This window comes from Chiloscyllium plagiosum, unplaced genomic scaffold, assembly GCF_037043375.1.
Source record: "Chiloscyllium plagiosum isolate Xiang-an unplaced genomic scaffold, Cpla_swu_hap1 HiC_scaffold_3, whole genome shotgun sequence".
In the NCBI taxonomy this organism is placed as follows: domain Eukaryota; kingdom Metazoa; phylum Chordata; class Chondrichthyes; order Orectolobiformes; family Hemiscylliidae; genus Chiloscyllium; species Chiloscyllium plagiosum.
In genome coordinates, this window is record NW_028270141.1 from 57,241,340 (window position 1) to 57,269,262 (window position 27,923).

General features: G+C 43.8%; 1 protein-coding gene across 17 annotated transcripts in view; it reads left to right on the forward strand.

Annotated features, from left to right (window-relative positions):
* The window catches only part of rims1a (regulating synaptic membrane exocytosis 1a), an 857,383-nt gene that overhangs the window by 259,924 nt on the left and 569,536 nt on the right, over positions 1–27,923 (forward strand). For 14 of the 17 annotated variants that reach the window (XR_015753101.1, XR_015753102.1, XM_087979575.1 and 11 more), the window contains exon 2: positions 11,715–11,792. The exons of the other annotated variants lie outside the window; for them this stretch is intronic. Coding sequence is in view for 12 of the 14 variants with exons in the window: in XM_087979575.1 (XP_087835701.1) it covers positions 11,715–11,792 (78 nt within the window). In the remaining 2 variants the exon portion in view is untranslated. The remainder of the gene's footprint in view (positions 1–11,714; positions 11,793–27,923) is intronic. 17 annotated transcript variants of the gene reach the window in all.

Sequence of the window (27,923 nt, forward strand, 5' to 3'; positions counted from 1 at the left end):
GGATTGAGTTCTAGAACCATGATGTCATGCTGCAACTGTACAAAACGCTAGTGCTGTCTCACATGGAATATTGTGTGCAGTTCTGGTCGCCCCATTACAGGAAGGATGTGGAAGCATTGGAAAAGGTACAGAGGAAATTTACCAGGATGTTGCCTGGTCTGGAATGAAGGTCCTATGAGGTAAGGCTGAGGGACTTGGGTCTGTTCTCATTGGAAAGAAGAAGGCAATTTAGTAGAGACATACATGATGATCAGAGGATTAGATAGGATAGACAGTGAAAGTCCTTTTCCTAGGATGACGTCAGCTTGTATGAGGGGGCATAGCTGCAAATTGAGGGGTGATTTAAGATAGATGTCAGAGGTAGGTTTTTTACTCAGACAGAGATGAGGGCTTGGAATGCCCTGCCTGCCAATGTAGTTTACCTCTGCCACATTAGGGGCATTTAAACAATCCTTGGATGAGCATATGGATGATGGGGTAGTGTAGGGAGATGGGCTTTGATTAGTTTACAGGTTGGCGCAGCATAGAGGGTGGAAGAGCCTGTTCTATGTTCTACATTTTGCATGAAAATGTTGGCATATTGGGGTGTACATATGGTCCCCATGACTGTTGCATGTGTTTGGATGAAGAACTGGTTGTCAAAGATAAGAACATTGCGGTCAAGGATGAAGAGGATGAGTTGCAGGATGTGCTTGGAGATTGGCAGTTGTTGGCACTGAGGCTGTCAAAGGAATGCTGTCATCATGGGGAATGCTACTGTAGAATGCCAAAAAGTCCACTGACTAATGTTCCCGGTTGGACGAGTCCTTGGGTGCTGAGTTTCTGTAAGAAATTTGTAGTGTTGTGACAGAATCTGGGGGTCCCATGTACAATGTTTCAGATGCCCTCGACATAGCCAGAGAGGTTCTCACGCTGAGTCCCATTGCTTGACATGATAGAAGGACCAGGTGTGGGCTTTGTGAATGTTATGCAAGACAGTAGAGCTCCCCTACAGGAGAAGTATGTGGGATGAGAGTACATAGGGTACTCTGAAGGGCTGGATCAAAATGCTTGATCAATCTGTTCAGTTCACAGGTGTGTGAACTTCTCATACACATGTGCGCTCTCTCTCCCTCAGACACATACACATACAACCTCCACACTCACCCATGCATACACCCTCTCACAGGCTTATACTCCATCTCACACTCAGTGTCTCGCACCCATTCTTTCTCTCTCGCGCTCTCTCTCAGCGCCTTCCCTCTCACTGCGTATTTGCAGATAAATGCTTTTTTTTTTTGCTCAAAACCCATATAACCTGCAGGCAGTAAATCCGTATAACATTTTACAAATTCCTATTTTGGAAATAGAATCAGTCTGACTCCAGATTGGGATATAGACCAGACTCTAAGCTTGCATCTTTAATATATTGTTTGAGCTGAGATGTTACTTTTTTTATATAAAACCTTAAGTTATCTCGAGGATGTGACTTTAAAAAATTCTGGGATTTATATATTAATGAACCAAAACCTGTAACCCGTTCTAAAAGATGAATGATTTAACAGCAATCTAGGTTTGTTCAATGTATCATTTTAATTGCATGACACTGATCTTTTGCTATACATTCTGTTATGATCCTGCCTAACTAGTTACCTGATGAAGCTCTGAAAGCTAGTACTTCCAAATAAACCTGTTGGACTATAACCTGGTGTGGTGTGTTTTTTTAACTTTGTCAACCCCAGTCCAACACTGGCACATCCACATTATATTTTTGATGAACATGAGGGGATTTAGGCTATTGAACCATTTCATGATATAGGTGCCAGTTTGCATGACAGCATTGGTGTTACATCAGCAACGTCATAGTGGGCGGCACAGTGGCACAGTGGTTAGCACTGCTGCCTCACAGCGCCAGAGACCCGGGTTCAATTCCCGACTCAGGCGACTGACTGTGTGGAGTTTGCACATTCTCCCCGTGTCTGCTTGGGTTTCCTCCGGGTGCTCCGGTTTCCTCCCACAGTCACAAAGATGTGCAGGTCAGGTGAATTGGCCATGCTAAATTGCCCGTAGTGTTAGGTAAAGGGGTAACTGTGGGGGAATGGGTGGGTTGCGCTTCGGCGGGTCAGCCCTTTGGGGCCGAAGGGCTTGTTTCCACACTGTAAGTAATCTAATCTAGTCATCTCATTGACAATTCACAATTGCTATCATTTGATTTGCCACATGGTCTTTCCAGATATCAAAGGCTGATCAGATGGGATTTATCTAAGATTGTGTTCAGGAGGGCTGACAGGGTCATTCATGAAGATGATTGCCTAACTGTTGCAAATGGTTTTGGTTGTGTAATGTCCTAATGTAGGTTGAGGCTCACATAGTCAGTGACCATTCTTTCTCATTCCTCCTGCATCTTAACCAAATCTTAAACTTCTTTCTTTAGTACTTATAAAATCAGTCAGGTGGGAAAAGGTTTCCATTGTCAACCTTAACTAAACATGTCATAATTTTGTATATCCCTGCCAAATCTCCTATTAAACTCCTTTGCAAGCTTCTCCAATCCATCCATGTAACTAAAACCCATCAATCATGGAATTATTTTGGTAAATCTCCTCTGTACCCTCACATCCTTAAGTGTAGTGACCAGAACTGGGTCTAACTATTTGTGGCTTAATCAGAGCTTTATAATGTTCAGCATAACTTCACAAATTCCATACTTCGTTACCTTTATTTTTGAAGCCCAAATTTCCATATGCCACTTGCTCAGTAACTGCAAACTTGCAAACACTAATGCACATGAATTCCTCAGGTCATTCTGTTTCTACACGCTGTCACTTGCCTGTCCATTGCTGCTATTCTGTCAATGACCCATTGGAGACAATGTTACAGAGATCTGCCATGGCCAGTTGTATCTTCTGATTCCTTAAAAGAATTGTTGTGGTCAGTGAAATATTTGAAATGGAGTATATCCGGTGGGGCGAATGATCTACTTTTGCTTCTGTGTCCTGTAGTCTAAAAAAGAAAATCTCTGGTCTACAAAGGACCAGACTGAAACCTGCTGTTACTGTTAGGAATTTGTGACTCCATCTTACCTTGTATACAGAGGAAATGCAGCTTCCATTGAAAAATGTTGCCTATGTTTGCGGGATGGAGATAATGAGGATTGCTGTTTTCCTCTGAACTTATGAAACTGTGATGTTCAGAATGTGCACTTCAGCTGCACAGGCTGAAACTACAATGCAGGCTCTTTAGTTAAGAAAATTATGATTGTAAGACTCAAAAGATTTCATTTTGTGAATACTTTATGTGGACTTAAGCCATTGGAGATTCTGAGCTGTTAAGAACATAGTGTAATAGATAGGAGCAGGAGGAGACCATTTCAGCCCATCAAGCATGCTTCACATTCAATTGGATCATTTCCTTGAACACCATTTTCCTGCAGTAGCTTTATATCCTTTGATTGTTTTTTTACTATTTCATTGATGAGCTGAAAATGTGTTGGAACAGCGCAGCAGGTCAGGCAGCATCCAGGGAACAGGAGAATCGGCGTTTCGGGCATAAGCCCTTCTTCAGGCTTATGCCCGAAACGTCGATTCTCCTGTTCCCTGGATGCTGCCTGACCTGCTGCGCTGTTCCAGCAACACATTTTCAGCTCTGATCTCCAGCATCTGCAGACCTCACTTTCTCCTACTATTTCATTGACTACATTTAAGATTAAGTAATAGACAATGATTGAGCCTTCACTGCCCTTTAAGTAGAGAATCCCAAAGATTATTCATCCTCCATGTGTTAAGAAATTACTCTTGGTATCCGTTCTAAATATCTTGTCCCTTATCCCAAGACTGCCTCTGTGAAAGCTGAGGCCAAAGCACTGATCCTTTGCAGTGCTAATTTGTTACCAGTTTTCAGTCTGTTAATACTTTTCTCCCTCAGTCCAATCTGTCAAACCTTCTGTATTGAAATCCTTCTGTTAGGTTTTGTATTTCTGGGATTGAAATTTGTACCAAAGATGAATGTACATAGTAGCAATATTGGGCAGGAGAAGAATCCTTGTTCATATCGACTAGTATTCCCCAGGGCATTTCTCGTAACTTTGAATTTTGTTGTTTAGAACATAGAACATAGCCCTTCAGCCCATGATGTTGTGCTGAGCATTATCTTAATCTAAGATCAACCTAATCTACATATCCCTCAATTTACTGCCGTCCATGTGCTTGTCCAGCAATCGCTTAAATGTCCCTAATGTCTCTGACTCCACCACTACCACACATTCCACACACCCACCACTCTGTGTAAAGAACCTACCTCTGACATCTCCCCTCTACCTTCCTCCAAAATTACAACCACTCATCACAGCCATTTCTGCCCTGGGGAGAAGTCTCTGGCTATTTATTCTATCTATGCCTCTCATTACCTTGTTCACCTCTGTCAAGTCACCTCTCTCTTCCTTCTCTCCAGTGTGAAAGGTTGAGTGAACGAGGGCCTTTCTTCATAAGATTATTCATTACTTCTTTGAAGTCTCCCATTACTTGATTCCCAGCCAATTTTTAATTACAATCCTTGTGGACCAGATTCCTTTTCATCTCACTGAAATTAGGGCATGTCCTAAGGAGTTTGTTGTTTCTTGTCCTTTTCCTTCCCTACACTAAACCTAATGTTTATGATTAGTGTTTTCTTGAGATTTTCAAGTGTGGTTACAGCTGGAAAAACAACACTTCAAAGATTTAAATCTCTACAGGTGCAGATTCAGAGTCTAAAGAAGACCATGCAACTGCTGAGCATCAGCGATGGAGGGAGTGGATGCTTGTGGGTGCAGTGCCAATCAAGCGGGCTGCTTTGCCCTGGAGGTGTCAAGATTTTTGACTGTCATTGGGACAGCACTCCTCAGGCAAGTGGGGAGTATTCTGTCACTCCTCACTTGTGCCTTTGTAGATAGTGGAAGTGAGTTACTCGCTGTAGTATTTCCTAGTCTCTGACCTGCTCTCGTAGCCACTGCGTTTATGTGATGAATCCAGTTGAGTTTGAGTGGGAGAATTCCGTGTTGGTTACACCATTGAATGTCATGGGAGGTGGTTAGATTGTGTTTCCTATTGGTGATGGTCATAGCTGTCATTTGTGTAGCATGAATGTTACTTGCCACTTGTCAGCGCAAGCAAAATCTTGTCCAGATCTTGTTACATTTGAACATGGATTGCTCCAATATCTGAGGAGTTGTGAATGGTGCTGAACATTTGTGCAATCATCGGCACACATCCTCACTTCTGAACGTATGATGGAGGGAAGGTCACTGATAAAGCAGCTGAAAATGGTTGGGCTTAGGACTCTACCATGGGGAGTTCCTGGAACTGAGATGACTAACTTCAAACAACTGCAACCTTCATAATTTGCATCAGGTTTGACTCAACCACTGGAGTCTTTAGATACCTACTGATTCCAATTTTGTGAGGGCTCTATGGAGGACTCAAGCAGTGAGGCAATATTGCCAGAGCTCAAATAGGAAGTGTGCAGCAACAATGTTGGGGGCAGTACTATAGGCCTGTCAGCAGAGAGTATGAGATCAAGGTACAAACATGTAAACAGATTATGGAAAGATGTAGGAGCAACAGGGTGGTGGTGATAGGAGATTTTAATTTTCTTGGCATTGACTGGGATTTACTTAGTGTTAGAGGTTTAGAGGTAATGCGACTATATTTTCCTTTTTTGTTTCATGAAAGATGGTTAACAGATTTGAACAGTGGACGTGCATCATAAGCTGTGGCTGAACAATTGTCAGGTTCTGCCTTCCTCTTCCTCCTACAATGCTTCTCCACGACACCCTCCACCCTCTCCCCTCTTCACCCCCCCCACTACCCCTGCCGCTGCCCTCTCCTCCCTCGTCCCTCTCCCTCCTCTCCACTCCCGCCACCTCCACTATCTCTCCTCCACCCTAATTCCACCATGTTACCTCCACCTTTCTCTCCGCTTCCCACTCTCTTCCCCCACTGCCTCCCCTTCCCAACACTGTTTCCCCCAACTTCCTTCTCTTCCCCCCACCCCAACCACCTTTCACCATCACTCTCTTTTCCCCCATCTCTATTTGCTGTTGAGAAGGTGGTAATGAATTGCCTGTCATTTTTGTGCTAAAAGTGTACCCACAATGCTGTTAGGGACCGAACTCCAGGATCTTGACCCAGCAACACTGAATAGAAAGTGATAAATTTTCAAGTCAAGATGGTGTGTGGTTTGGTAGCCACACGCTTCCCCCACTCCCCACCAGTTCTCCAACTTCTCTTCTAAGAACAACATAGAGGAGCTCATTAATTCCTTGGTCATGAGGATTGAGACTCTGATTAACTGCCTCCATAGCTTCCCTTCCCTTCCTGAACACATTAAGCTGTACCTTTCTGCTCACAGTCCTAAACATATGCATTGCTGCATTTTAGAATGGCAAATCAGGGCAGGACATGTACAATTAATGGTAAGGTGCTGCAGAGTGTTGCTGAACAAAGAGACCTTGAAGTGCAGATTCATAAGATAATGAAGGTGGTGTTTGGTGTGCTTCCGTTAATTGGCCAGTATTTTGAGTATAAGAGTTGGGAGGTCATGTTGGATCTGTACAGGACATTGGTTAGGCCACTTTTGGAATATAATCAGTTCCATTATAATGCAGTAATCCTGTTCTTGTGCAACCCCGTGTTATCAGAAAATCACGTAATTGCACCATTTAAACTAATGGGGCTGGAATCTTGTTGTAAACAATACATATTTTAAAAGTTCATGCTTCAGAAACAGTGTTCCCAATTCATCAATCGTGTTATAACAAATTTGCATTAATGAACTGCATGCTGTTCTGGCCTCCCTGCTATGGGGAGGATGTTGTGAAAGTTGAATGGGTTCAGAAAAGATTTACAAGGATGTTGCTAGGGTTTGAGCTGTATGGAGAGACTGAATAGATTGGGACTGTTCTCCTTGGAACATCAGAGGCTGAGACGTTTATAAAAACATGAGGCAAGGATAGAGTAAATAGACAAATCTATTTTGTGCATATGAAATCAGCTGCCAGAGGAAGTGATGGAGGCTGGTACAATTACAACATTTGGATGGATATGTGAATCGGAAGGGTTTGGAGGAATATTGGCTAAATATTGGGAAATGGGACTAGATTTATTGAGGATATCTGGTTGGCATGAAGGAGTTGGACCGAAAGGTTTGTTTCCATGCTGCGTATCAGCATGACTCTGATTGTATTTTTTTTTTAAAAGTAACCTCATAAAAAAACTAATTTCTTTCCATTTGATCATACATGGATTTAAATACTTTGCTTTTTCATAGATGTTTTATGAACATTGAACATTAAACCTCTTGGCAGTTAATTGGTTAAGATAACTGGGGTTTTGGATAACTGGGGTTCTTTCTGGGGACGGTGGGACCTCTATAAACAGGATGGTCTACACCTGAACCTGAGGGGAACCAGTATCCTTGGGGGGAGGTTTGCTAGTGCTCTTGGGGGGGGTTTAAACTAACTCGGCAGGGGCATGGGAACCCAGATTGTAGCTTCAGGGTGCAGGGCCTGGAGTGTAGGGAGGTGAGGAACATGGCATCAATTTCCAAGGAGGGTGCCTGTAAACAGGGAAGTGGCTTGAAGTGTGTATACTTCAATGCAAGAAGTATACGAAATAAGGTAGGTGAACTTGCAGCGTTGGTTGGTACCTGGGACTTCGATGTTGTGGCTATTACGGAGACATGGCTAGAACAGGGACAGGATTGGCTGTTGCAGGTTCCGGGATTTAAATGTTTTAGTAGGGTCAGAGGTGGGGGTAAAAGAGGGGGAGGTGTGGCATTGCTTGTCAAAGATAGTATTACAGCGGTGGAAAGGACGATGGATGAGGACTTGCCATCTGAGGTGGTTTGGGCTGAGGTTAGGAATAGGAAAGGTGAGGTCACCCTGTTAGGAGTCTTTTACAGGCCTCCTAATAGTCCTAGAATCATTGAAGAAAGGATTGGGAAGGTGATTCAGGAGATGAGTGACAGTAATAGGGTGGTTGTTATGGGGGACTTTAACTTTCCTGATATTGATTGGGAAAGCTATAGCTCAAGTTCGTTAGATGGGTCAGTGTTTGTTCAATGTGTGCAGGAGAGTTTCCTGACACAATATGTAGACAGGCCAACAAGAGGTGAGGCCATACTGGATTTGGTTCTGGGTAACGAACCAGGCCAGGTGTTAGAATTAGAGGTAGGTGAGCACTTTGGGGATAGTGACCATAATTCGGTGATTTTTACACTCGTGATGGAGAGGGATAAGTGTGTACTACAGGGCAAGAATTATAGCTGGGGTAAGGGAAATTATGATGCGGTGAGGCATGACTTAGGATGTGTGGCTTGGAAAAGTAGACTCCAAGGCAAGAGTGTAAATGATATGTGGAACTTGTTCAAGGGGCAACTATTGAGTGTCCTTGATAATTATGTACCTGTCAGGCAGGAAGGAAAGGGTCGTGCGAGGGAGCCGTGGTTTAATAAGGAATTGGAATCCCTTGTTAAATGGAAGAGGGCGGCCTATCTCAAGATGAGACGTGAAGGTTCAATTGGGGCGATTGAGAGTTATAGGGTAGCCAGGAAGGACCTGAAGAGAGAGCTAAAATCAGCAAGGAGGGGACATGAAAGGTCCTTAGTAGATAGGATTAGGGAAAACCCTAAGGCTTTCTATAGGTATGTTAGGAATAAAAGAATGACTAGGGTAGGAATAGGTCCAGTCAAGGATAGTAGGGGGAAGTTGCGTGTGGAGGCGGAAGAGATTGGGGAGACACTGAATGAATACTTTTCTTCAGTATTCACTCAGGAACAGGGCATTGTTGTCGATGAGAATACTGAGGAACAAATAAGTAGAATGGATGGCTTTGAGGTATGTAGAGCAGAGGTGTTGGAAATCCTGGAAAAGGTGAAAATAGATAAGTCCCCTGGGCCTGATGGCATTTATCCTAGGATTCTCTGGGAAGCAAGGGAGGAGATTGCAGAGCCATTGGCCTTGATTTTTATGTCCTCTTTGTCTACAGGAGTAGTCCCAGAAGACTGGAGGATAGCAAATGTGGTTCCCTTGTTCAAAAAGGGGAGTAGGGATAGCCCTAGTAACTATAGGCCGGTGAGTCTCACTTCTGTTGTGGGCAAAGTCTTAGAGAGAATTGTAAAGGATAGGATTTATGCACATCTGGATAGGAATAATGTGATCAAGGATAGTCAGCATGGTTTTGTGAAGGGCAAGTCGTGCCTCACAAACCTTATTGAATTCTTTGAAAAGGTGACGAAGGAGGTTGATGAGGGGAAAGCGGTAGATGTGGTATATATGGATTTTAGTAAGGCGTTTGATAAGGTTCCCCATGGTAGGCTACTGCAGAAAATACGGAGATATGGCATTGAGGGTGATTTGGAGGTTTGGATTAGAAATTGGCTGGATGGAAGAAGACAGAGGGTAGTAGTTGATGGCAAAGTTTCTTCATGGAGTGCTGTCACTAGCGGTGTTCCGCAAGGATCTGTTTTGGGACCATTGCTGTTTGTCATTTTTATAAATGACCTGGAAGAGGGGTTAGAAGGTTGGGTGAGCAAGTTTGCGGATGATACGAAAGTCGGAGGAGTTGTTGACAGTGAGGAAGCATGTGGCAGGTTACAGCAGGATATAGAGAAGCTGCAGAGCTGGGCAGAAAGGTGGCAGATGGAATTCAATGTAGCTAAGTGCGAGGTGATTCACTTTGGGAAGAATAACAAAAAGATGGGGTACTGGGCTAATGGTCGGATACTTGGTAGTGTGGATGAGCAGAGGGATCTTGGTGTCCATGTACACAGATCTCTGAAAGTTGCCACCCAGGTAAATAGTGCGGTGAGGAAGGCATATGGCGTACTGGCTTTTATTGGTAGAGGAATTGAGTTCCGGAGTCCTGAGGTCATGATGCAGTTGTATAAGACTCTGGTACGGCCGCATCTGGAATATTGTGTGCAGTTTTGGTCGCCATACTATAGGAAGGATGTGGAGGCATTGGAACGGGTGCAGAGGAGGTTTACCAGGATGTTGCCTGGTATGGAAGGAAAATCGTATGAGGAAAGACTGAGGCACTTGGGGCTGTTTTCACTAGAGAAAAGAAGGTTTAGGGGTGACTTGATTGAGGTGTACAAGATGATTAGGGGGTTAGATAGGGTCGACAGTATGAACCTTTTCCCGCGTATTGAGTCGGGTATTACAAGGGGGCATAGCTTTAAATTAAGGGGGGGTAGATATAGGACTGATGTTAGAGGTAGGTTCTTCACTCAGCGAGTCGTTAGTTCATGGAATGCCCTGCCAGTAACAGTGGTGGACTCTCCCTCTTTATGGGCATTTAAGAGGGCATTGGATAGGTATATGGAGGATAGTGGGTTAGTGTAGTTTAGGTGGGCTTAGATCGGCGCAACATCGAGGGCCCAAGGGCCTGTACTGCGCTGTATTCTTCTATGTTCTATGTTCTATATCCTTACCGCAGTTTAACAGAATGAGGGTCTCCTAATAGTCTTTGTTGCTGCACACCACAGCAACTTTTTTTAGATTTCTCTGTTTTTTCCATGGATTCCAAAACTCTCTTAATTCATTCAAAGGTGACAGTAACGCTTGCATTTTTAGTTGTTATTTACAGGCTTCCAAAATTAGCAGTGTTGAAGATTGTTTGTTTAATTCCAACTTGAAATGGCATTTTAAATTTGATAAAATTGGATAAAGCCTGAATTATAAATTGACTCTTTTTCTATATAATCACTTTTCAAAAAACTCTTTTTTTTCCTACTTTTTAGCTCTGACACTTAGTTGTTTGTGTGCAGCAGTCTGTAACTGTCTTGTCTGTATCCCTGTTTTACTTGTTTGTCTTGTCTACTTTTTAAGATCTGTAGGACACTCATTGGCAAGAAATGAGTCTTCACCCAGAAATGGGATATCCTGATTTAAAATAAAGTTCAAAATTTTAGTACTCACATCAGTCCTAAGACCAACTGCAAAGTAATAAGTAAAACACAATTTGTATTTGAATGTAGTATAAATTCTTGATTTATGTGGCATGCAATCTGTTGACGTAGCATTAGGATTCCTACAGTGTGGAAACAGGCCCTTCGGCCCAACAACTCCACATCGATACTCTGAAGAGTAACGCATCCAGACCCATTCCCCTACTCTATATTTACCCCCAACCAATGCATCTAGCCTCCACATCACTGACCACTATGGACAGTTTAGCGTGGCCAATTCACCTAGTCTGCACATTTTTGTGGCTGTGGGAGGAAACCAGAGCCAGCGGATGAAACCCATACAGACAGTTGCCCAAGGCTGGAATCGAACCTGGGTCCCTGGCACTGAGGCATCAGTGCTACCCACTGAGCCACTGTGTCGTCCTTAAATAAAAGTGCCAAGCATAGGGCTCGAACCCACGGCCCTGAGATTAAGGAACTTATACTCTGCCGACCAATCTAGCCAGGTGTAAGTGTAACATTAAGTGCATTCAGCATCTCTTAATTGTTCTTTGTTATATTTTGAAGTTCATTGGATTCACTCTCTCAAATTAGCTATTAGGTTAGACAACAAACCCGTCCTTGTATAGTGATATGTCACACATTAACTTGCCCTACAAACTACATTTTTGAATTAAAACTAGGAAGCCTAAGGGAAAATTTTCCTTTAGCCCAATGCAACAAATGCAGTTATGTCCTGTATCAATAGATAATCTGGGCTAAAATAATAATACAACGTATGACTTTTATAGCTTGTCCCAGTGGAACGCATTGCCAACAAACCCATCGAAGAAACTCAACAAGATGTATTCCTCTCCAGACCTGGACCAGTATGTTGTGTTTTATCCATTTTTCATTTTGTAAACTTAAAAATTCATCAATTAATTGTGCAAACAATATATAAGAAATTGAAAATTAACTATTATGTTATTAACCGCGTTGCATAATCAAATTATTTATTTAATTACTTTGATTTCTGCTATTTGTATAATAGTAAGCCTTCAAAGCATTAGTTTTGAGCTGTTTAGTTCTGATAATTAACTGGTGTAAACTATTAAGTAATTGGTATTAAAGTTGTTCTCAATTTGTTATTCTAATTACAGGTTCATTTTGTTTTTATGAATTGTACAGTCATCCGTTCACTTTCAGTTCAGCAGTATAGCATACATTAGCTATTTTAATGGGACTTGTGGGACTCTGAGAGACCAGGAGTTTTTACGGAGTCTTTCTGTGCTGTTATGAATTTTAGGATTGAATAGGTTTTCTCAAAATTATATGGAGTACGATAATGACTATTCAGAGATCTGGAACAATATCCTGCTGAATGTTTGTAAACTTTGTTGCTGTTCCTCCAGAATTGTCTCAACATTGCTTTAAAATGTAAAAGTGTAACTGGGTTGTTGGACCGAGAGGTCCAGCTAGTTTGTAGCATCTGACTCAAGATTAGTTTGAAGATTGTACTTTGGTATCAGTCTTTAGCACATTGGAAACAGAACCTAGAAATATTTGACGACTCAAGAGTAGAGGCAAAACAATAAATGAATATTTGAAGTTGGAATTCACAAAGGCAAAACCCAAACTGAAATTTTGAAACATCTTATTTAAAAAAATAATTTTTTTAGCTTTATGACTTGCCTGCCATGTAGTAACTTTATAACTGTAATAGCCACAAAAATTAGCAGTTTCAAGACAAAGCATTTTTTACAGGCAGGGGTTGGAATTGTCCCTTGAAATCCAAATTGAAGCCATTACCTCTCACTGTGATCTTGCCACCATATGGCGTGTCTGCGCACAGTTTTGTTACACTGTAGCATTGGGATTGTCACCAACTGAAGCAGAACAGAACCAAAAATGGAAATAAGTGGCTAGTGAGACAGTCAGGACCCCTTCTGGACACTGGGATATCAGCTTCATTCAATATCTGTGACAGACCCCCAAACCTATGCCTCCTCAATCTCGCCATGCCGAATCAGCATTCTTTACACCCTCAAGCACTATGCACATTACGTTTGAAAACTATGAGGAAAATATATATTCCTAAAATTATGATATGCTGATAAACAATGCCAGCTGAGCTGAATCTGTCAATGAAAATCTGACCCAAACAAGCATTTATAATGGGACTGCATTGCAAGAACTAGATCAACAAAACCTTGCTCTGACCAGTCTTGCTCAGAAATATTTTTATCCCTTCATCCAGAAACTGAGGATCATTATCTGATATCAACATCTGTGGTAATCTATAAAACCTCAGCAGTTTTGGCACTTGTGGAATTGGGCATAGACTCTACATTCATCCACTTCCTGTAGTTATTGACCAAAGGAAGGTACTCTTTCCCCTTCCAGTGCTCTGTAAAATCTTGTTTTTAGCCTTGTCAGAATAATGACTATATCATCTGAAGGAGATGGACTTGATTTAAACTTACTTTATTCCAATGTGTGGAATACTGTTGCAACTTTTCATCATTGTACTCTGTGTGGACTAGCCATTCAAGACATGATTGAACAGTTTACTAAGCAGAATCCCTTTGCAAGCTTATTGACTAATTTCTCAACAAGACACTGGATTGTTAGTTGTGTATATAATCAGTGGCTAGAAATTAATCATTCTTTACCACGAATTTGGACTGCAACAGTTTACGAAGGCAGCTCACCATCACCTCTTCATGGGCAACTGAGTGGGCAATAAATGCTGGCCCTGACCATGTCACTACTCCTCCTAATTATGGCCTCTGAAGCATCACCAACTTTAATCATTGCACCATTTGCGTTGATAATTCTCAAACTCTGAATTACCTCCTAAACTTCTTCTCTACAGAGGTTTTCTCCTTTCAGGCATACCTTAAACCTCTTTTGACTTTCTCTTAACAATTTGCTCCAGTATTACCTGACATGTCAAGTGTCGCATTCTGCTTTATAACTGTGAAGCACCTTGGGACGTTTTATCAGATTACTGGTGACATTGAAATGCAAATTGTGATTGGTTAATTTAGTCAATGGCTGAACATTTGCAGTTAATTGCATTTTTAAGAGTCATAAATTTGATATTATTTGTTGTAAAAGTTCAAGGATGTTTAGCAATATTTCAGCATGGTTTCAATATTCTAAAAATAAACATTTTGGGAGTAGTTCAGTGTAATTTAGCTGTCTTCCAGATCTGATTCCTACATAGATACAATTACCCTTGTTCTTCCAGATTGAAAACACATTGTCCAGTAGATTTATCGAGAGGTTTTAAAATTAAATAGCTTGGCATAAGGAAAGGAATGTGTTGATACTTGAGCATGAGAGAGAGTTAACATTGTCATGAGATTTGATAGCAATCTCCGTAGCAAGGTGCCATCAGGATTCTTGCATGTTCTCAAAACTTGATGTGTAAAGTAATAAGCATTTATCTTAAAGTATATACAGGGTATTTTAATGTTGGCTTTGACTAACAGCAGTTGGTAGCAGCATGTCTCAGGAATGCTTTTGTTTTTTTTTTATATAGTTCAAAAAGCCTCCTGCACTGCCTCTGAGAATGTACATTTTCCAGTATCAGAACATTGTATACTAACTAGATTAGCTAGTGGCAGAAAATGGATATTAGTGTATGATACCAACATTACCAAAGGTAGAAACAAAAGTAGAATCAAAGGGTGGAGACTTTCTTTTAAATGTCTGCAAACTAACAAACTTGTGAAAAGATCTTATCCAGCTTTCTGTTGATATCAAGCATGATAGATAGAGGGGAAGCAGATGATGTTTAGATTTTCAGAAGGCATTTAATAAAGCAACGCATATTCGGCTACTTAGTAAGATAATAGCTCATGGTGTTGGAGATAGTATATTAGTTTGTAAAGAGGATTGGCCAACTAATTTCAAACCAGAGTTAGGATTAGGATAAAATTTTCAGGATGTCAACCCGTAACTAATGGAGTGCTACAGAGATCAATGCTGGACCATAATTATTTCCAGGATTTTGACCCAGCAACGTGAAAGGAATGGCAATCTATTTACAAGACAGGATGGTGAGTGGCTTGGAGAGGAACTTGCAGATGATGGTATTCTGATATATTAGCACATCTAAGGAATACTTTTAATAATTAATAAGGAAAGTGAATATACTCGAGCCAAGTTTGCAGATGACACAACCGGTGAGAAGACATGTGTGTGACTAGTACAAAGAGTCTGCAGAGGTATATAGTTAGGTTAAGCAAGTGGGTAAAAGCTTTGCAAGCCTGTGCCGATCATCTCACACCAACTAAAATGAAAAACAAACCTTCTGTCTTTATTTGGTCTGCATCTCTCTTTTCCCTCTCTACTCATTTAAAAACCCAGTTGCCTATTAAATGTTGCCAAGGTGCCTGCTTCCACCAACTGTTTTGGTAGTGCATTCCAGGATCCTACACTCTTTGCATGAAAAGGTTCCTTCGCACATCTCCCTTAAATTTTCTCCCTCTCTCCTTGAACCTGTGCCTCCTTGTAATTGAAGAAAATCACTGACAATCCACCCCATCTATGCCTCTCATAATTTTGTAAACCTATATCAGCTCTCCTCTAAGCTGCTGTCTTTCCAGTGAAAACAGCCAATGCCCTCAAGACCAGGCATATCCTGGTGAACCTTCTTTTCTGCATCATCTCCAAAGCTTCCATGTCCTTCTGCTGATGTAGAGACCAAGACTGCATACAGTGCTCCAAATGTGGCCTGACATGGGTTTTATATAGATGCAACATGGTTTGCCAACACTTGTACTCCATGCCATGGACAATGAAGGCAATCATGCCACATGCTACCTTAATTATCTTGGCTGTTTGTGTTGCCACTTTTAGGAAACTGTGGACTGCACGTCCAGACCATCTGTATGTTAATGTTCCTAAGGGTTCTGCCATTTACTGTATAATTCAAACCTAAGTTTGATCCTCTGAAAGGCATCATCTCGCATTTGTCTGGATTAAGCTCCATCTGCCATTTCTATGCCCAAGTCACCAATCTATCTATGTCCTGTTGATTCCTTTCACAATTGTCGGCACTAACAGCAATTCCACCAGTCTTCTTGTCATCTGCAAACTTACTAATCAGACCACCCACATTTTCATTCAGATCACTTATATATACTACAAACAACAGGGCCTAAGACCTAAGGAGACATATGATTATATTAGCCAAAGCATAGAGTTTAAGGTTATGCTGGACTGTAGAATTTCAGTTATGAAGACAGATTGGATAGACTAAGGTAGTCTTCCTTCACGTAGAGGAGACTGAAAGGGGAGATGTTTGAAATGTAAACAAGTTGAGGGGCCAAAAACCACCTTCCCTGCTGTGTCTACCTGTGACTCCACTTTCAGAGAACCGCTCACCTGAACTCCAAGATCCCTCTGTTCCATTACATTCCTTAAGGCCTACCATGCACCATGAAACTCCCACCTTGATTTAACTTTCCAAAATGCAAGACCTCACTTCTCTATATTAAACTCCATTTGCCATTTCTCGGCCCATTTCCTTAACTGCTCAAGGTCCTGTTGCAATTTCTGATAACCTTCCTCACTGTATCTGAAATACCGCCTATTTTAGGGTCATCGGCAAACTTAGTAATCATACCTTGGTCATTCTCATCCAAATGATTGATATGGATAACAAACTGCCTTGGGCCCAAGCACTGACCCCTGAAGCATACCACTAGTCACAGGCCTCCAGTTCAACAAGTATCCTTCAGTTATTTCTCTGTGCTCCCTACCATCAAGCTAATTTTGTATCCAATTTTTGGATTAGTGCTGCTGGAAGAGCACAGCAGTTCAGGCAGCATCCGAGGAGCAGTAAAATCGATGTTTCGGGCAAAAGCCCTTCATCAGGAATAAAAGCAGAGAGCCTGAAGCGTGGAGAGATAAGCTAGAGGAGGGTGGGCGTGGGGAGAAAGTAGCATGGAGTACAATAGGTGAGTGGGGGAGGGGATAAAGGTGATAGGTCTGCTGCCTCACAGCACCAGAGACCTGGGTTTAATTTCTGCCTCAGTCTGTGTGGAGTTTGCACATTCTTGCCGTGTCTGCGTGGCTTTCCTCCGGGTGCTCCGGTTTCCTCCCACAGTCCAAAAATGTGCAGGTTAGTTGAATTGGCCATGCTAAATTGCCCGCAGTATTAGGTGAAGGGGTAAATGTAGGGGAATGGGTCAGGGTGAGTTGCTCTTTGGAGGGTCGGGTGTGGACTTGTTGGGCTGAAGGGTCGTTTCCACACTAAGTAATCTAATCTAATCAAACAACTATCAAGTTTGTGAGGCATGATCTGCCATGCACAAAGCCATGTTGACTACTGAAGAGGAAAGCCCTGTCTTTGCAAATGCCTGTATATCTTCTCCCACAGAACTTTCTCCAGTAATTTGCCTACTACAGATGTTAAGCTTACTGGTCTATAGTTCTCCTGTTTCTCTTTGCATCCCTTCTTGAATAAGGGCACAACATTCTCTATCCTCCAGTTGTCTGGGACCTCGCCCATGGTGAATGACGGTGGCCCAGTGGTTAGCACTGCTGCCTCACAGCGCCTGTAGACCCGGGTTCAATTCCCGACTCAGGCGACTGACTGTGTGGAGTTTGCACATTCTCCCCGTGTCTGCGTGGGTTTCCTCCGGGTGCTCCGGTTTCCTCCCACAGTCCAAAGATGTGCGGGTCAGGTGAATTGGCCATGCTAAATTGCCCGTAGTGTTAGGTTAAAGGGGTGGATGTAGGGGTATGGGTGGGTTGCGCTTCGGCGGGTCGGTGTGGACTTGTTGGGCCGAAGGGCCTGTTTCCACACTGTAAGTAATCTAATCTAATCTAATCTAATCTAAAAAAAAATATATTAGACAGAGCCCCCGCAATTTATTCTCTAACCTCTTGCAAGGTTTTTGGATATATCTGACCAGGATGAGGAGGTTCATCCACCTCCCATACATTCTAGTACGTACACACCTCCTCTACTGTGATATGAACTGTCCCCAAGGTATCACCACTAACTTCCCAAGTTCCCAAGTCTTCATGTCTTTCGCCACGATAAACCGAAAGGAAAAATATTTGTTTGGGACCTCGCCCATCTCCTGTGGTTCAAGCAGAATGCAAATGACTGGCTGGACACTGGCAGATCCACCATTGGTAAGATGCTAGTGGCCTGGCTCATCAGAGACTTCATGAATTTAAATTAGCTGCCTAGTCAGTGGGTAGCTGAAAATCTGTTGCTGGAAAAGCGCAGCAGGTCAGGCAGCATCCAAGGAGCAGGAGAATCGATGTTTCGGGCATGAGCCCTTCTTCAGGGCTCATGCCTGAAACGTCGATTCTCCTGCTCCTTGGATGCTGCCTGACCTGCTGCGCTTTCCAGCAACACATTTTCAGCTCTGATCTCCAGCATCTGCAGTCCTCACTTTCGCCTAGTCAGTGGGTAGGCAGCCTGGTCAGTCCTGTTGCTAAAATTCCCTGATGGCAGTTCATGGTGCATCTGACATTGCTCCTCAATATTCTACTGGCTTTATTGCCACTATACCATCTCCTAGGAGCTGCTCCATTTCTGATCTCTCTCAATGGGCATAATTTAATGCTCCAGTTTTAGTGGCTGCAGCTTCAGTTGCCTAGGCCTTAAGCTCTGGAATTCCCTTGCTACACCCCTCTGACTTTCTATGTCATTTTCCTCCAAGACATTCCTTAAAACATGTCATGTTTGATCAAGCTTTTGATCATCCGACCTGAGATCTCCTTCTTTACCTCAGTGTCATGTTTTATTTTATAATGCTTCTGTAAAGTACCTAGCATTTAACTATTGTAATTATATTAAAGATGGCTATGGAACTATCAGTTGTTATTGGAGCTCAAAAGCATGGTGCTAGACCACGATGTGCTGATAAGGATGGTGTCAATTGGTGGCCTATTCAGCACTGGGTAAACATAAGCAAACATAACAATTCCAAATGTTCTGTTTATTGAATAATGTTAAGCAATTATCAACAGAGGAAGTTTCAACCAACAAAATAAACCAATTTAGAATGGCACGGTGACTCAGTGGCTAGCACTACTGCCTCACAGTGCCAGGGAGCCAGGTTTGATTCCAGCCTCAGATGATTATCTGTGTGGAGTTTACATATCCTCCCTATGTCTGTGTGGGTAAGTATGCTCCTCTGAGTGCTATTGCAGTCTAAAGATGTGCAGTTTAAGTGGATTGGCCATGCTAAGTTGCCTGTAGTGTCCAGGACTGTGTTGGCTAGGTGGATTAGCTATGGGAAATACAGGGTTACCGGGATAGGGTAGAGGCGTGTGTCCGTGTGGCACTTTGGAGAATCGGTGTGGATATGTTGGGCCAAACGGCCTGTTTTCACACTGTAGGAAGTCTTTTTGATTCTTATCATTTATACTTGCCTGGTAGGGGAGGTACCATGATTCCAAAAAGTGGTTCTCCCATGACGAATCTGAGCTGAGAATCTGCATTATCATCAGATATCCTGATCTATATGGGAAAGTATGCACAGCTTGAAGGAGGGAGTGCTGATATAATGGACACCCTCAGAAACTGGACCAGCAAGTGGCAGATCAGGGTGACCCTGAATGTGAATGCCATTGGGAACATCCTCCATCATCCTTCAGCTTGGCAATTGGAGGGAGTATACAGGCCAGCTTAGAGTGTGCCGAACCTCTGGTAGTTCAGGGTACATGGCAACAGACTGCAAAGTGACCCTCTGCAGGACCTGCAAGCAGTAAGGGCACCTGACTATGGATTGCAAGGAGTCCAAGAGCTGCAAACTGTGTGGGGAAGCAGGCCATCTGCAGGCCACAGGACAACAAGATTTCACTCTCCAGAAAGAAAACTGAAACACAGAGCACCCAGAACAAGGGACAGGCCATAGAGGAGGAAAAGGTAACCAGTGAGGAGACACAACAACCAACCCAACCTCCACCTTAATAGACAGAGTGAATGGAGGAGGAGATGGGGGAGTGGATATTGGAAACAACCAGAAAAGGAAAACTTGGGCCCCCACCGGCCCACAGCGAATGGAAAGAAGCATCTGCATGACAGACACACCAGCAACTCCTTCTCTGATATGTGGAACACTGGCCTCCAGCAAAAAACCCTAGCCAGAAGAATGGCAATCGTTCCCCCCCCCCCCCCCCCCCCCCCCCCCCCAAACTAAACTTGAAAGCCCATGGGTCCACAAGCTCAATAGTTTCCTGTAGCTGCTGAGTGTATCATGTACTCCTGCAGAAACAGGAGATCCACTTTGATGCTGGCCAGCTAAGCCAACATGGAAACACATTACGCAATAGATTTAATGCTATTCCCATTAATACTAGCAAGTTTAAAAGCCATTTTGAGACTTCATACAATTACCCATAGATCCAATGTCTGTTCACCTATGATTATGTCACAGTGGGGGGGGGTCCCTGCATCTCCATGGTGTACGTGTACTTTGGAAATTCTCAACACTGAGGTAGCCATCCCTGGGGACATTGTCACCCCAATGCCCCTGATCCGGTGTCAACAAAGCCAGGAAGTTCCAGTTCTGAATCTGCCAGTGGGTCTTTCATGCTTTGCTCCTTATTCAGATCGTCACTGCTCCCAGTTGTTCGGAGTTGTGATGCAGTGGGTACCCCTTCAATCCCAACAATTAGAAGTTGGGCTTCAACTTTCCTGCTAAGTTCCTTCTGCCACCATGGTACAGTGCCTCCTTTTTTTGCTGTGAGGGGGCAACTTCACCATCTCAATAGGAAGTGGTGGCTGGGTCCCTCCTCATATCAAGCATCATATGCAGAAGGGGTTCCCTGAGACTAATTAACATGTACCCCCTGATGGAAAAGAATGAACAGCTGGCTATCTGGCAGCAGCTCTCACTGCTGCTGGTGATGTCCATGCCAGTCATGAAGGTAATCTGTCATTCAACTGCATCATCGATGTGGATGGATGATCTGGATGGACTGACAGCAATCTGGACTCCATGTCCAGATTCCTCATCAAAACTGTTAAAGTTGTCAAGCTGCAATATGTCTTCAGCATCCCTGCAGATGGAGTGCAACGTAGATACATCTGAGGTAAAAACAATGACTGCAGATGCTGGAAACCAGATTCTGGAAGAGCACAGCAGTTCAGGCAGCATCCAAGGAGCAGCAAAATCGACATTTCGGGCAAAAGCCCTTCATCAGGAATAAAGGCAGAGAGCCTGAAGTGTGGAGAGATAAGCTAGAGGAGGGTGGGGGCGGGGAGAAAGTAGCATAGAGTACAATAGGTGAGTGGGGGAGGGGATGAAGGTGATAGGTCAGGGAGGAGAGCGTGGAGTGGATAGGTGGAAAAGGAGACAGGCAGGTAGGACAAGTCCGGACAAGTCATGGGGACAGTGTTGAGCTGGAAGTTTGGAACTAGGGTGAGGTGGGGGAAGGGGAAATGAGGAAACTGTTGAAGTCCACATTGATGCCATGGGGTTGAAGAGTTCCGAGGCAGAAGATGGGGCGTTCTTCCTCCAGGCGTCTGGTGAGGGAGCAGAGGTGAAGGAGGCCCAGGACCTCCATGTCCTCGGCAGAGTGGGAGGGGGAGTTGAAATGTTGGGCCACGGGGCGGTGTGGTTGATTGGTGCGGGTGTCCCGGAGATGTTCCCTAAAGCGCTCTGCTAGGAGGCGCCCAGTTCTCCCCAATGTAGAGGAGACCGCATCGGGAGCAACGGATACAAAAAATGACATTAGTGGATGTGCAGGTAAAACTTTGATGGATGTGGAAGGCTCCTTTCAGGCCTTGGATAGAGGTGAGGGAGGAGGTGTGGGCGCAGGTTTTACAGTTCCTGCGGTGGCAGGTGAACATGCCAAGATGGGAGGGTGGATTGTACGGGGGCATGGACCTGACCAGATAGTCACAGAGGGAACGGTCTTTGCGGAAGGCGGAAAGGGGTGGGGAGGGAAATATATCCCTGGTGGTGGGGTCTTTTTGGAGGTGGCGGAAATGTCGGCGGATGATTTGGTTTATGTGAAGGTTGGTAGGATGGAAGGTGAGCACCAGGGGCGTTCTGTCCTTGTTACAGTTGGAGGGGTGGGGTCTGAGGGCGGAAGAGCAGGAAGTGGACGAGATGTGTTGGAGGGCATCTTTAACCACATGGGAATGGAAATTGCGGTCTCTAAAGAAGGAGGCCATCTGGTGTGTTCTGTGGTGGAACTGGTCCTTCTGGGAGCAGATACGGCGGAGGCGGAGGAATTGGGAATGCAGGATGGCATTTTTGCAAGAGGTAGGGTGGGAAGAGGTGTAATCCAGGTAGCTGTGGGAGTCGGTGGGTTTGTAAAAAATGTCAGTGTCAAGTCGGTCGTCATTAATGGAGATGGAGAGGTCCAGGAAGGAGGGAGAGGTGTCAGAGATGGTCCAGGTAAATTTAAGGTCAGGGTGGAATGTGTTGGTGAAGTTGATGAATTGCTCAACCTCCTCACGGGAGCATGGGGTGGCGCCAATGCAGTCATCAATGTAGCGGAGGAAGAGGTGGGGAGTAGTGCCGGTGTAATTATGGAAGATCAACTGTTCTACGTAGCCAACAAAGAGACAGGCATAGCTGGGGCCCATATGTGTGCCCATGGCTACCCTTTTGGTCTGGAGGAAGTGGGAGGATTTGAAGGAGAAATTGTTAAGGGTGAGGACCAGTTCGGCCAAACGAATGAGAGTGTTGGTGAAAGGGTACTGTTGGGGACGTCTAGAGAGGAAAAAAACAGAGGGCTTGGAGGCCCTAGTCATGGCGGATGGAGGTGTAGAGGGATTGGATCTCCATGGTGAAGATGAGATGTTGGGAGCAGTGGAAACGGAAGTCTTGGAGGAGGTGGACGGCATGGGTGGTGTCTCAATGGTCATGGCCAGATGAATCTTTTCACTCAAGGGTAGATTTCATGCTTGTGTCCTCAGGATCTCAGTCAGTTACTCCAATGTCCGGCTGGTTTTCTTTTCTGACTATACCTCCTTCTGGCTTAAAGTCACCTATGAGACAAGCAGCAGGCTAGCAAGGGAACATGAAAAGTGAACGTAAAACTGTTGACCCCAGAAAACATTGAGGAGCTCAAAACGATTACACAGGTTGAAGAACAGATGAGGCCCCTCTTTTAGTCTCCAGCAGACTGGTGGGAAAACATCAAGGGGAAAATTAGAAGTTTTTTTTATCCTTAAAGGTATTCAGAAGGCAAGAGAGAGATGGAGAAAACTAACCAAACTCCAGAAATGCATTCAGAACCTACTCCTGCTGCAGACAATGGGGGTTGATGTCACGAAGGGTATGCAGGAGGTGAGGAGCTAGCAAGCCTTGCTCTTACCTTTTGGAGGCCTCCAAGATTAACTTCCTGTCCAGGGTCAGCATCATGGAATTTGTCCTTCCAAAAGGTGCTCAGGGAATGATCTGTCCTCAGCAGCCTGAGGAAGAAAATGATTCGGTAACATCATCTCAGTCTGTTTTCCTGAGAATCAAGAAGATCTTTGACAAGATGCTGCACAGGAGGCTACTGAGTAAGATAAGGGCCCATAGTATCAGCAGCAAGGTACTTGCATGGATAGAGGCTTGGCTGTCTCGTAGAAAGCAGAGAGTGGGGATAAAAGGCTGCTTCTCAGGTTAGCAGCTGCTGACAGGTGGTGTTCTGCAAGGCTCAGTTTTGGCACCACAACTTTTCACCTTTATATGTTAATGATCTATATAAAGGAACTGAGGGCATTCTGGCTTAGTTTGCAAATGATACAAAGATAGGAAGAGGGACAAGTAGCATTGAGGAGGCAGGGAGGCTGTAGAAGGATTGGATAGTTTAGGGAAGTGGCAGATGGAGCACAATGTGGGAAGTGTGAGGTCATACACTTTGAGATGAATAGAGGCATTAACTGTTTTTTAAATGGGGAGATAATTCAGAAGTCTGAAATACAAAGTCTTGGGAGTTCTCACCGAGGATTCTCTCAAGGTAAACTAGCAGGTTGAGTCAGTAGTTAGGAAGGCAAATACAATGATGGCATTTATTTCGAGAGGACTTTAATATAAAAGCAGGGATGTACTTCTAAGACTCTATAAGGCTGTGTCTCAGGAAGGATGTACTGGCCCTGGAGGTTTCAGAGAGAGGTCCCTGGAATGAAAAGCTTAACATATGAATACATTTGAGGACTCTGGGTCTATGTTTGATGGTGTTTAGAAGGATGAGGGGGGATCTAATTGAAACATACAGAATGGCCTGGATATAGAAGATGTTGGGAAGATGTGTCCATTGGTACTAGGACCCGAGGGAATAGCCTTGGATCAAAGAGAAGACCTTTTAGATTGGAGATAAGGAGAAACTTCTTCAGCCAGAGAATGGTGAATCTATGGAATTCATTGCCACACAAGGCTGTGAAGGCCAGGTCATTGAGTGTATTTAAGAATGAGAGAGGTTCTTGCGTATCAAGGGTTATGGGGAGAAAGCAGGAGAATGGGGTTAAGAAACTTACCAGCCATGATTGAATGGTGGAGCAGATTCGATGGGCTTAATTTCTGCTCCTAGGTCTTATGGTCTTGTGATCAGCAAATCCTCTTCTGCCAGACTATATGATATGAAGCCCATGGATAGCCTGCCCTCCCAGTCATTCTTTTCCTCAACAACAACATGGGAGAAGCTTGATGGACCAGCCATTATCTTTGGATAAATTGAACAAGGCCCTCAGTCCTTAGAAAAGTGTAAAGCTCCCAGAAGCGACAGCTTACCAGCCAGGTTGTATTCAGCTCTGAGGTGCTTGATTGGCCAGGACCTTCTGGAAGTATAGAGCAGTATGCAGTTGGCAGTTAACATGTGCAAATCCATGAGGAAAGTATCATTACCCTCATCTACAAGTGGAAGGGTGAGATGGAAAATTAGAAATTGGCGACCAATTTTGTTGCTAAATGGAAATGACAAAATCCAGTCTGAGGGCATTGCCACCGTCACGTCTACTCTGGGATCATGACTCACCCCGACCACATTTGTTCTGTACTAGGCAGAATGCTTTCTGAGAGCCTTGCACTCCTCAGGTATATGGTTCCTACATGCAGGACAGGAAGGTGGATGCTTGCCCCTTCAACTTGAACTAGGAAAAGGCCTTTGACAGGATATTGCACACCTGCATGTGCTCTCTGAAATGGGTTCTGGCGAGAGCGTCTGCAATTGGATCCAACTGCTCTACACCAACATCAGTAGTACAGTCTGAATCAACAGTTGAGAATCAGAAAGCTGCCCGATCAGATCTGAAGTTAGGCAGGGTTGCCCATTCTCGCCTGCCCTGTTTGTGAGTTGTATGGAGTATTTTGCCGGATCCATCAAGAAGGATGTGAGTCCAAGATTGGTGACTATTCCAGGCAACGGAGGCCTGCAGGTCAAAGCATTTCTGTTCATGGATGATGTCGCCACATTCTGTTCAGATCGGCTGTCAGTGCGCAGACTCATGACCATCTGCGACCAGTTCAAACTGTCCTTGGGAGCTAAGGTAAATTGAGCAAGAATGAGGCCATGTTCTTTGGGAACTGGGCCGACTGATTCTTTATTCCCTTCACCGTCAGGACAGATTACCTGAAGGTGCAGAGAGTATGGTTTGAAGGGCTGGAGTGTGTGCAAAACATTGGGAGGAGCAAATCGCCAAGGAGAGGCACTCCCTCCCTATTGCAGATAAAAATCTGATCAGGTTGAGGCATTCTTTCTGTACGTGGCACAGATATGGCTCATTTTCAGAAACAGTGTCATTGCAGTCATCTGAGCTATCTTCCACTTTATCTGGAGTCGAAGTATGTGATACTGGAAAAGCATAGCCAGTTCAGGCAGCATCTGAGGAGCAGGAGAATCGCTGTTTCAAGCATGTAAGCCCTTCATCAGGAATGACACTTGAGGCCCAAGGGGGCTGAAAGATAAATGGGAGGGGCGTGGGGCTGGGAGGAAGGTAGCTGGGAATGCGATAGGTAGATAAAGATGGGGTGACGGTGATAGGTCAGAGAGTACGGTGGAGCGGATAGATGGAAAGGAAGATGGACAGGTAGGACATTTCAAGAGGGCAGTGCCAAGTTGGTGCCTTCAGCCCCACCTTCATATTCCTGTTTCATTCCCAGCTATCTTTCCCCTCACCCCATCCTCCCTTCCATTTATCTCTCAGCCCCCTTGGGCCACAAGGCTCATTCCTGATGAGGGGCTTATGCTCAACGTTGATTCTTGTGCTCCTCAGATGCTGCCTGACTGGCTGTGCTTTTCCAGAACCACACTCTTCCTCTCTGATTTCCAGCATCTGCAGTACTCACTTTCTCCCACTTCATCTCAAGGATGGGCAGTATCCACATGTAGAAAGTTCTGCATAAGTTTGGGGGGTGTGGGGAAAAGAACATGTTCAATGCTACCCTCATCTGATGTGTGTGGCTGCATCAAGCTGTGCATAGACCATTGGCACACAAATACTAAGTGTCACTAACCACTGAGATTCTACCTGTCTGTGTTCAAAGATAAAACTAGCCTTGTCACCATGTTACATTCCAAGTAGTTGAACCATTCTGTAACACTTGCCCTTGGATAAATTTGCAAAGAGAAACAGCTTTGACTACATGTCCATCAGGTAGTGATCCTCGAGACTCTGCAGGAAAAGGAGACGATGGATCCTCCCTGGTTGTTTCTTGAGCAGACTGTTAAAGTCATTTGGCAGAATGCCTTATCACCAGAACTTTTCAACAAGTTCCAAGAAATCTCTGTGATATCCTCACGCACACCTGGACTCTCTGCCACTGCGTTCTGTCACCACACATCTACGACTGGAATGTGCTTTTGCAAAAGAAGTCTTTGCAGAGAAAAGATGCATTGGTTTTTCGGAGTTCATCTTGAACAGCTCTGTGACGTATGACTCTGTGGTCTATGGCCTGCTCCCCAGGATGTTTGAGACAAACATCCTCTTGCCTGGAGGATCATCACCTTGGTGGAAGATGCACTTTGATGTTCCCAAAATTTGTTGGTCGTCTTGTGCAAGGAAGTCAGAAGTCACATGACACCAGGTTATAGTCCAACCGGTTGATTTGAAATCCAAAGCTTTCGGAGTGCTGCTCCTTCGTCAGGTGAAGTTCATGTGACTTCTGACTTTGGCCACCCCAGCCCAACACCAACATCTCCACATCATTCCAAAGCAAGGAGTTGACCTCAATCGAGTATTTCAGACTGGCTCATTTCAAGGCACAGGACACTACATTTCAGTTGTTTGTGGTTGGTTAAATTAAAAGTGAGAGAAATGGCTCTTAACATTGCTGAAGAGATTCTGGGGTTTGAAGATGCTTTCCAAATTTGCCAAGAATGTTTAGAAAGACAGAAAAAAGGAAAAACTTCTAGAATTAGCAGACAGGCTACAATTTAGTTTAACGAGGGATAATAGGAAAGTTGAAATTGTATTTGAGTTGGTCAAACACTTAGTGCAGTGGAGTTAAAGTGAATTAAATTGAAAATGAGTGGGTAAATTAAATTGAAAGTGGGTGTTTGAAAATAAAGAGGAGCCTGGGCAGAAGAGGGAAAGAATGGAACTGAGACAGATTGAATTATAGTTGCAAGCAGTAGAATAACAAACAAAAAGAGAAAAGGAAGGGAAAGAATGTTTTGAGTTGAAAAAGATCAAGTTGGAACTTGAAGCAAAAAGACTTCAAATGACAGAAGTAAAAGAAAAGGATGATAATGAGCAAACCTATCATAACCAACAGTCCAGTCGGGATATATACAAATATGCCAAAACATTACCAAAATTTTATGAAAAAGATGTATAAACATTTTTTATTTCTTTTGAGAAATGGGCTAGCTTTAAGAATTGACCAGAGGTGCTTGGGTAATGTTAATTCAGACCAAGTTGGTAGGCAGAGCTCGCGAGGTAGTTGCAGCACATTCAGATGAGGTGTCAAGAGATTATGAAGATGTTAAACAGGCTACTTTGAGTGCCTATGAATTGGTACCAGAAACATTAAAAAGCAGTTCAGAAACATAAAGAAGGAACCAGGTCAGACTTTAAGTTGAGTTTCAAAGAATTAAAC